General features: G+C 34.5%; 2 protein-coding genes across 5 annotated transcripts; one reads left to right on the top strand and one right to left on the bottom strand.

Annotated features, from left to right (window-relative positions):
* The first annotated feature begins 260 nt into the window (after positions 1-260).
* On the top strand, positions 261-6,473 carry LOC115705377 (uncharacterized). 4 transcript variants are annotated; one of them, XM_030632706.2, is made up of 14 exons: positions 264-498; positions 611-657; positions 1,185-1,363; positions 1,473-1,654; positions 1,781-2,594; positions 2,658-2,732; positions 3,175-3,230; positions 3,325-3,402; positions 3,755-4,079; positions 4,172-4,371; positions 4,760-4,836; positions 4,993-5,094; positions 5,237-5,423; positions 5,511-6,473. In XM_030632706.2, exons 3-14 carry the CDS (start codon positions 1,186-1,188, stop codon positions 5,598-5,600), a joined length of 2,364 nt encoding a protein of 787 aa, XP_030488566.2. In that variant the 5' UTR covers positions 264-498; positions 611-657; position 1,185; the 3' UTR covers positions 5,601-6,473. The 4 variants fall into 4 exon arrangements, with proteins under 4 accessions (XP_060964609.1, XP_030488566.2, XP_030488569.2 ...); XM_061108626.1 differs by lacking the exon at positions 5,511-6,473 and having other exon boundaries at positions 261-498; positions 611-1,363; positions 5,265-5,399; XM_030632709.2 differs by lacking the exon at positions 2,658-2,732 and having other exon boundaries at positions 265-498; positions 611-1,363.
* LOC115705379 (uncharacterized) lies at positions 6,219-9,996 on the bottom strand. The gene is made up of 9 exons (XM_030632710.2): positions 9,817-9,996; positions 9,040-9,249; positions 8,579-8,643; positions 7,998-8,051; positions 7,421-7,681; positions 7,275-7,337; positions 6,987-7,055; positions 6,848-6,893; positions 6,219-6,567 (listed from the first exon to the last, which is right to left on the bottom strand). Exons 1-9 carry the CDS (start codon positions 9,848-9,850, stop codon positions 6,506-6,508), a joined length of 864 nt encoding a protein of 287 aa, XP_030488570.2. The 5' UTR covers positions 9,851-9,996; the 3' UTR covers positions 6,219-6,505.
* Between the last annotated feature and the right edge of the window lie 313 nt (positions 9,997-10,309).

Raw genomic sequence — 10,309 nt, 5'->3', positions numbered from 1 at the left:
TATCATGAACTAAAATATTTTAGTTTTTTAGATAAAAAAAGAAAAAAGAAAAAAGAAAAAAGAAAAAGAAAGGTTATTGGTAGTAAATTTTTGGCGAAATTCATAAACTCGCGCTATGAACCACTGATGTAAACGTGAGAAAACATCAACGAACCGTGTACAACAATGGCGAGGCAGGAGCGTGTGAGTAAAATAAACGTTAGTGAACGCTTCGGTTCGTTCGTGGCGCGCGATTAAAACTTTTTTTTTTTCCCGAATGAGCTTTCGTTTCATATAGCCTTCGCCACTGCATTTTTAGCCGAATCAGTCTCTTCTCCATTATGACTATAAATACCCACCAACACACCACAATCATTTCTATATCAAACTTTTCCTTCACTTTCTCGAGAAACTAACCTCATTGCTTAAGTACGGACCTCCTGTAGTTAGTATTAGTGTCCTTCTGTATTCATCTAACGTATTTCAAGATTTTTGAAGCCCCTCTCCTTCTTGTATAAGGTTTGTTCTTACAATTTCCTTTCATTTTAATTTTATCTTTCAAAGTTTCATTGATTCAAGCTTTTTTTTTTTATTATTTATTATATGCGTGTGTTTTCTTCTCTTTATGCAGAACTCGGGCGATCATTTTTTCTCCTTCGGAAGTAGCGGACACTGGGAGTATTTACATCTCTCTTGAAATGGAATCTTTCTCTATGGATCATTTTCTCATATATAAAAATGTTGCATTGTTCTTTGGACTCTGGTTTATTTGTAATTCTATTATTGCTACTATTGTTTTTGTTTGGAAAAGGTGTTATTATCTATGCAGCATTGAATAAACAAATTTTCTTTTTATTCTTATTATTTTCTTTCTTTTGAGCAAAAAAGAGAAACGCCAAACTTCTGTTAATCATGGGAACTGAGTCAACTGACCTTGATTAAGCTAGAAAGAAAGTAAAAGAAACAAACCTTTTGTTCTATATTTCAGTACTGCTTCATATGGCATTTAGTGCTTTATTTTTGTAATCCACATAGGCTTTTCCTTTTTTATTCTTTTCCCAAGTGTAACCTCTGTATCCCTTTACATTGCATTTAAGTAAGAAAGAAATATATCTATTTTGTTTTTCCTTGGCATGGTACTCTTATTCTCATATGGTTCAAATTACTGCCTTTTTATGACACTGATTTATTTATTTAAAACACAGAATGGGTGCAGGGAGGAAGACTGAGACTTATTGGTTGAAAGAAAAATCTGTACCTCAGGCTCAGTGGCCATCGAACTTCAGCTCAACTGCTAGAAATTTGAGAAAAAATGATCTTGGGGGAGTCATATTTGGTTGCAAGCATAGCACTTTCAAAGAATGCATTTTGAAACAGTTGTTTGGTGAGATATTGTGTTCCTCCTGTTTATGTACTACACACACATATTTGTAAAAGTTTTTCATAATAATTGAATCTAAAGTTCTGAAATACCAATTAAATATTTTGAACAGGATTACCAGCTCCACATTTCTCGTATGTGCAGAACATAAAGCCTGGTTTGCCCCTGTTCTTATTCAACTATAGCGATAGGAAACTTCATGGAATTTTTGAGGCTGCAAGTGCTGGACAAATGAATATAAATCCACATGGTTGGACTGCAGATGAATCTGATTATACCCTTTATCCTGCACAAGTATAACATCATCTTAAAGTCTTTGTCATGTAGTTTGGTTCTGGTTTTCTTTTTTCTTTTTTTGGTCTCCTTTTTGTCAATTTCACTGAAAAGTATTGTATATATGTTTTTTTTTCTTTTTTGCAGGTGAAGATTCGAGTTCGGATGGAGTGCCAGCCCTTGGTTGAAGATCAGTTTGGACCAATAATTACTGATAACTACTATGAACCTAAACTGTTTTGGTTTGAACTTGACCGGGATCAAACAGAAAAACTAATTTCTTTGTTTTCATCATTTCTGACAACTGTGCGTGCTGCTATCTCAGCGAATACTGAGACTTCAAACACTGTTTACAATGCAGCATTCCCTGTGCCTAATAGAAGGCGAGAAGAAATAGTGAAGTCCCTAAATGTTGCTAACCCTGATCAGACTAACACAGATGGAGAAAACCGTAATACATGGAGTTCACCCAAGTTAGGTAATTCTAACTGTGAAAGTGGAAATTGGGTTCATGGAGGCTTAGATGATGAAGAACGATGTTTGGAAGCTATAGATCATAAAAAATCAGCTCAAACGTTAAAAACTGGTGTTATAAACCAAACAAAAAGTTGTGATTATTCTTACTCTTCTGCTGTACAAACCATGGGAACTTCCCATCCACGAAAATTTTGGAGCGAATTGTTCAAAGGTTCAAATGCTGAGGATGCTGGAGAGGAAAGTCAAGACATTAAGTTACCATCTTCAGGCTCAACAAACCTTTCTATATCTGATGATTCTAGTTTGGATGAAAAGGGAAAATGTTTAGAAGTTGTTGTTGATGATTCAGAAAACTACGAGGAATACATGAACCTGGGACTAATTAATGAACTATTGAATTCCCCTGTCAAGAAAGAAGGATATACTTATTTTACAAGTTGCACTCAAAATGACACTATACCAACTTCTCTAACAACAAATAAAGGTAACAGTAGCTTCAGCTGAATCCTTTTATCTGAATAGTTTAAAACATTGTTAAAAATTTCAGGTCCTCCCCCTCATTTAGAATTTGGAATCCAACCTTTGAAAGCTGCTGTAGGTGAGGATACAGACAGAATGATCGGTGAGACAAGTAGACTTTCTATCAAATGCTGAATGTACCTCACTATCTGCAGTGATAGTAAATAAGTTTAGGAAACAATAATAGTTGGGAAGACAAGTGTCACAGGAATGTCTTTGGTGTGGGATTTTATCTTATTGCATTAGTCTTTAACTCTTTATATTTATTTACCTTTTTATTTTTGTTTGTCACTTTAGCTTTGGCTTTGATTTTGATGTTTGCTGCTATTTGTTGAATGCCTTTTGTTATCGTTTTGGATATGATCTTAAGAGTGATGGATCATTTTATGTTGGAACAGTGGGATAGACGTGAATATCTTAAATAGAAATAGAGTTTTTGCTCTCTTTTGGGGGTTTCTCTTGTTTAACCATGGTTTCACTTGAGCTTTATTTTATTTTCCCAACCACTTCATCCCATGAGTTATTAAATTATGTTTACTTTCCAGAAACAATGGACATCATGGAAATGAATGCTTCTGATTTCAACTCTATTTTTCCGATGGTAATTAAATCTGCCGATCATATTGAAGCTTTGAATTTACAATAATTAGTTACTTTTTATAACTCTGTATTGTACCTGTGAAATGTTGTAATAGTTACTACGTGAAATCAAAGAGCTGAAATCATCTCTTGGAGAAGAAGATCGCAAAATCAATCTTTTGGAGCATGATATGGTATGGTTGTTACTAAATTTCATTATTTTTGCACTTTATTTTATTTGTCATGTTTCTCAGCGAAGTTAACAGGTATTTGCTTTATTATTCTATACCAACCAACCTGCATCATTTGACTATTCAAATAAAAGGAAAGGAAAAACTTGCACCATTTGACTTTCTTATTCCTTGGGCAATTTATTCCTGATTCAGTCCTTTAGTGAACTCACTCAAGACTTAAACCCATACATAATAAGAAAATCTCTATTTTTTGTTTAATTATGATAGTCATCAATAGGGTATTGGCAGCTTGGCACTCTGTTTTGCTCTTTGAATTTTCTCCATTATAACTAAATAATTTGAGTTTTCACAGGTTAAATCAAGATTAGTAATTCAACTCTTAAAAGATAGATGCAATGCATTGGAAAATCAGCTATTTAAACAAAGTGGGAATGATGAACAAGAGGAGTCCGAGTCCATCAATGATCTTCATCCAAACCTTGATGAGTTAGTACTTTTAGTGGGAGGATTTGATGGTTCTTCATGGTTACCAGCTTTAGATTTTTATCATCCTTCTTTAGATCATATGGAACACCGTAGCTCCATGCGTTTTGCACGTTCATATGCCTGTGCTGCAAATCTAAATGGAGAAATCTATATTTTGGGCGGTGTATGCAACAATGTGTGGTATGATGAAGGTACTAGTTTTACTTTTTTTCTTGAATTAAATTTTCTGCAGCTACGTAGATATTCAATCAAAATGCATTAACACCAATTCTTTTTCACGAAGTCGAATCATACAACCCGGTGTCGAATCAGTGGACTAGATGTCCTTCATTGAATCAAAAGAATGGAAACTTTGCGGGAGTTTCTTTTGATGATAAAATCTATGCAATTGGTGGTGGAAACGGCAATGAATATTTCTCAACGGTGGAAATATTTGATGTGAACAATGGAAAGTGGATCCCAGCTCAACCCATGCTACATAAGGTAAATTTTCTTTGGCACACACTTGCTTAATGCATCTAGTTGTCGGCTTCATCTATTAAATGGCATAATGAATGACACAACTATTGGCAAATTGGTTAATTCTTACTGAGAAGTGAGAATTGCTAGTCCACAGCCAAATGTTTGTTTTTCCCCAAATAGATTTCCAGTATCTGGCTCCATATTTTTGCACCTTAAATTGTAGATACTACTACTAGGAAAGTAAATTTTGGCAATACATAGGCAACTCTTGTGAAAATTTCTCACTTCACTCTGTTCAACCAGTGACGTGTATGCTGTTTTCCATTTATAATACAAACATGAAATTAAACCCAAAGGGCAACTACAAATTCAGTTAATAATCATATCTGGTTTTTCCTTCTTTGTTCAGAGACTTTCCTCAGCTGCTGCCGAAATCAATGGTGCAATCTATGCCGTGGGAGGCTATGATGGAAAGAACTATTTAAAGTATGATGCCAATTTATTATATCTGTGACTGGTATTGATTTTCTATATAAATTAATGGTATTAGCTAGCATGTACTACGAACGAGCATAGTAAAAAAAATAAAAAATTGGTATTTCGATCCTTATTATCTGACACATCTTTTCCCTAACCTCTCAGATCAGTAGAAAGATTTGATCCTCGTGAACGTTCATGGAGAAGACTTGAGAGCATGTCAACGAAGAGAGGTGGTCATACAGTTGCAGTTCTTAATGAAAAACTGTGAGTTGGTCTCATCTGCATGTTAAGATTTAAGATTAGCTTGCTAATTCATTTTGAAGCCTTAAGACAATATAACACAAACATATGTAGTTTTATGTTCAGAACTGCGTTAACAACTAATAAGATGATGATCCATTTACAGATTTGTTTTGGGCGGTTACAATGGTCAGAACGTAATGTCTTCTGTTGAGATTTTTGACCCTCGTCGTGGCTCTTGGATGATGGGGGACTCCATGAATGACTCTCGGGGCTATTCTGCAACTGCTGTGATTGAAGATACAATTTATGCCATTGGCGGCATAAAGGGTGACAATGAGATTTTAGAGACCGTAAGTTTGATATTTTCATTTCTACAGAAAATAAGTGACACCTTTCGTCTTAGCAAGGTTTTGATACAGAAAAGCTTGAATGTACAGGTGGAATGCTACAAAGAAGGTCATGGATGGCAAAAGACTAATCTCAAAGCCATTGGGAAAAGGTGCTTCTTCTCTGCCATTGTTTTGTAAGGTTGGAGACTGAAAGCTGGTGTTGTCTAACAAACTAACATGTCCGGTAGCAGCTGATTATAATCTTAAATAGTATTATAACAAGTACAAATACTAAAGCTGAAAACAAATACTATCCACTCGTACTTCCACACTTTAAAAAATATGGTGTTTATATAATTATTACTTAAAAATAGCTATGTCCAAACATGAGTTACTTTGCAAAAAAGAAAGGGAAATTTGGAATTCTCAACGGGCTTCCGTATGTTATCGTTATAAGCAAATCGCTTACTGTTAATTCATTTTAATCTGGAGGGAAATTCAGCGTTGACATAAGTAGAACAATTTTGGCAAATGATGTTTTACCTTCTCTTTTTAATTTGGCGTTGCAGAAGATAACATATATTTCTACACAGTAAAAGATAACGAGTGTTTTCTATGGTGCACCCCTAAAAGTCCTCGTCGTGTTTTTTTAATTGTGGTTATTTTATTAATTTACAATACATAAATTATATTTAAAATAATTTATTTTATGTGCATAAAAAAAAAACTCATATGCAATAGCATAACTTTTTTCTTTCAACATGCAATGATTATGAATATTGATCATGTGCACTATCGTGCCTTTTGAGAGGTAGCTATCGTCCAGAAGAAATACACTTACACATCAATCATCCATATTAAGCAACAATGAACATAATTATATCTAACTCAAATCTATTTTCAACAGTATACGACTTGATTAATTATTCCTTGACATTATGTCATTTAAATTTTTGACGGACTACAATTACAAAAGTCACCAACTTAATATTGAATCTAGTAACGCCATAGCTAAAAAAAAAAACTCAAGTTTTGCAAAAGCCTCAAAGATCCCCAACTACAAGCAATTAACCCGAATTTGCTTTGCAAAGAGGCGAGGCTCTTCACCTGATACCATGAAATGATGGTAAGACAGCAATAAGTGGGTCTCCGTAACCAACTGCTTCTGTAAACCAAAACCATTGGAATAAAATATTAGAATGAAAACCAGATCAAAATCCATAATGCTTCAGTGATAGATAACACTTCACTAAAACTCTAGGTAACAGACATTATCGACGAGAGGTATAAGTCTGTAATCTTTTTTAGTTATAAAAGATCTAATGAACTAAAATGCTTTTTTATTTAAAATATAAAAATATTATCTTTTTTTTGGGCAAAGTAATAAAGTTACTCTAATGAACCAAAACCATTAGCGTATACAACCATAAGCATTTAAATTTTACCTCCTTCATTGAAGAGGACCTTCAAAACTTCTCCACCAACGTCTGTCTGCTCAACATAACAAAAGGCCAAAACCATTACGACATATGTCCATCATGGGAAAGTATGATTACCAAGAATGATCTCAAAAAGGAATCTTACCTTCACTGGAAGCTCTGTGCCAAACTGATCCACATATCCAATTACTTGTCCCTCTTTAATTAGCTCACCCTGTATTTTTGACAATAAACAAAGTAAGAAAATACAACAATTGACTGATTTCAAGCACTTCAATATAGAGATACTTAAAAGCAAAAACAAAGACCAACAGAAACAGATTCAAAGTATTATATATATATATATATATATATATATATATATATATATATTTTGCTCCTATATGTTGTCAATTACACATATAACTGGTGTATAAATTAGACGGAACGATACCTCTTTACAGATGGGTGGTTGCTTCTTTCCTTTAACTGTTCTTCCCTTTCGGAATGAACCAACCTGGAAAATAGATAATTGAAGATTTTACATTGACCCTTCTCTTGAACAAGAAACAGAATAAACATCATAGGCAGAATACAAACCGTGGGAGAAGACACAAGAACATATGCATTAGATCCAGAGGCCTCCAAGGCTGCTAATTTCGGTGATTTCACCAAAGAGACATTTGCAAATGGACTGGTACTTTTAGGAGCGGTTTTGGGTGGTGATGGTGGTGGTGCAGCAGGTTCAGATTCAACCATTGGTTTAGTTGGAATAGGAGGTGCTGATGTTGGCGAGATGTTGGACAATGGAGCTTTGGTGACTCCAATGTTTCGCTTCAAATGCATCTCAAAGTCTCCAACCTATCACAGAAGAGAACTGCTAGTCAAATAAAAGAATGGACAAACCAATAATTTTCAATTTTCAATCATTCAAGGACAGGCTGTTCTATATTTCAAAATTCTCCAAATGATCAGTTAAAATTTCATCAATGGTATAGACAATCTAAAGGTTTTCTTAGTACCATCTCTGTGTACATTATGAGCGGTCTCAATAAAGTTATTGTGACCATTTTAATTCTAACAGTCGTACATACGTATATCCACAAGTGTTTTCCATATGCACTAAGCAACAATGAAGCACTTTGAAATAAACCAGACTAAGGGTCTTGAAGTTCACCTTTAGTTTCAGCTCAGCAATCTCTGTCTCATCACAGACCTCTAGCATCAACGCCTAATAATTCAAAATACTATGTTAATACAAAACAGTTTAAGCAAACTTTGTGCGTTAAATGGTATTCGAGGCAAATAGTTAAAACATAACCATTAACAAAGTTTCATGACTAACATCATTACATGACATGGTGTGCCGACCATATTTCTAGAGCTATACAGACACAAGGGTTGAGAATGACAAAATGTGTTAAATGAGCTCACTTCAGGAAATCAAACCATAAATTTGAAGCTCCAGAAAACATGTACACTATTTTAATTAAAACATATGCAATAACAACCGAAATCAATCATCCCTAAAATGAAAGATTCCAGGCATTGAGTAAATGAACCAGATATACATAGGTAACACATGCATACTAGTCAGGAAAAATACTTTCGACAAATCAACATTTGCCCATTTATATAACAGATCGTATGGTAGGCCATAAATTGGGAGAATTTGCACCCACTAAATTGTCTGACAAACAAAGAAAAATAATTACATAAATGAAAGAAAATGCTAGCCAACCATTTAAATATGCTCACCTCAAATCCATTAGGAAAAGTTGGACTTCGGTGGGATTTCTCCAATGAACCTTGTGGAATGCAATCTGATGAAACTGCTTAATGAGTATTGATTTTAAAACATACTAGCTCACACAAACACAAGATATTACAATTCATTCTTGGCCCATATTAGTTCATAAGATTACAGTGGAAGCATTTTAAAACATTTTAGTTCATAGTGCTTCTTCAGTGCAGAGCCATATTCAACCAGCAAAATCTGGCAGAGCTTTTAACCAATGAGTGTGTTCATAATGGTGCATAAGACATGGCAAAGGTTGGTGTTAGAGCAATTTACATCTACGTAATAATCGAAACCAGACTGCAAGTTCTTAATCAACCCCAGCTCCCACCCTTTCTCAAAAAATGTATCTTATACTGCCCTTTAAGTTTCCAGTTACATGTATATAAAATAATTAAGAAGAAATTACATAAACCCTCACCATTGGACTTAGCTGTATCCTTAGCATCTGATGTCTTTACACATGATACTAGCATTCCCTTGTGCTTTTTAGAAGAGTACATTAACTTCCCACCAATAGTCAAATTATGGATGCAAGATCTATTTGGGGTCAATTGGCTGCCATTATACGCCGAAAGCATACCAGGCTTCTCAATGAAAGACCTTGTATGTGAATTAATGCCCACTGAACCTGAATTTTTCAGACCACAATATAATATAACACGATCAAAATCAAGCCTTTTACTGGTTGCTTGCTACATACCAGTTCGAACTTTGCAAAATAAACTTTAAATTTTATATCCATTGCATCAATGAATGCCTAAAAGTACCGTACTGTTATTTAAAAAAAAAAATCTATAAATGGAATAGTTTTGAACTCGGAAAAAACAAAACAATAGCATTAAACAACTTAATCTAAAGAGTAGAACAATCGAGTAGGCAGAAACATCATCATTACTGCAGAAAAAAGAAATTAAGCACAAATGTCAAATTAAATCCACTGAGCTCATGAAAACACCATTCGCGATTGCCATCTTCCAGCTCGAGATAACTAGATCTTACCGTCTTAATGCCGACATTCAAACATTTCAAAGAACTTAGATTTTTAATGATCCTTTATTCCTCGAAATAAGACCAAAGCTCAAATATATCCATTTCCAGCGAACCTCACTCCAAAATTTACTTTCAGTGCTATAGCACCAATACATTTGTAGAGATACATATCTACATTAAGTGAGAAAAAGAGAGATGTACTTACAATTGAAGGATCGGAGAACAGCAGCAGACTCCATGGAAGGAGAGTGTAGAGAAAGAAGAGAAATTGGTTTGGGAAGAAAATGGAGATGGAGAAAATAATTAAGGAAATGGAATAGCGTTGTAAATAATATTATGGGTATGAGGTTGGTTTAACTTAAGCGTTGTCTTTGTTATGTCCGCCCCCCTCATCACATCAGTTTCTCCGTTTTAGTTCATCCCCTCATCCTCGCTAACGTGCGCCAGGGGTATTTGTCCACTTACGTTACGTGGCCCTTATCTGGCGCTCCTTTGAAATTCACGGAAGAAGATTTTGTACAATACTATTACTATCTACGATAATGTATAATACGACATCGAGTTGCTAAGAATAAGATGATACGACGTCGTATAATTACTCGTGTGTTAACGGGTCTCTTGGTTGATAGTTTGTAATTTCCTTTTAATGGGATTATTTCATATTTAATCAAAAAAAAAAAGAAAAAGTTAAATAACAT

Source organism: Cannabis sativa, chromosome 1 (genome assembly GCF_029168945.1).
Source record: "Cannabis sativa cultivar Pink pepper isolate KNU-18-1 chromosome 1, ASM2916894v1, whole genome shotgun sequence".
Taxonomy (NCBI): Eukaryota; Viridiplantae; Streptophyta; class Magnoliopsida; order Rosales; family Cannabaceae; genus Cannabis; species Cannabis sativa.
This window is presented reverse-complemented; position numbering and strand designations above follow the sequence as displayed.

Coding starts and splice junctions, on each gene's coding strand:
- LOC115705377 (XM_030632706.2), top strand. CDS start 1,186: ATGGGTGCAGGGAGGAAGACTGAGACTTATTGGTTGAAAGAAAAATCT. Junction 2,733..3,174: donor GGATACAGACAGAATGATCG/GTGAGACAAGTA, acceptor TTTACTTTCCAG/AAACAATGGACATCATGGAA. Junction 3,231..3,324: donor TCAACTCTATTTTTCCGATG/GTAATTAAATCT, acceptor ATGTTGTAATAG/TTACTACGTGAAATCAAAGA.
- LOC115705379 (XM_030632710.2), bottom strand. CDS start 9,850: ATGGAGTCTGCTGCTGTTCTCCGATCCTTCAATT. Junction 7,338..7,420: donor TTCTTGTGTCTTCTCCCACG/GTTTGTATTCTG, acceptor TCTATTTTCCAG/GTTGGTTCATTCCGAAAGGG. Junction 6,894..6,986: donor GCACAGAGCTTCCAGTGAAG/GTAAGATTCCTT, acceptor TATGTTGAGCAG/ACAGACGTTGGTGGAGAAGT.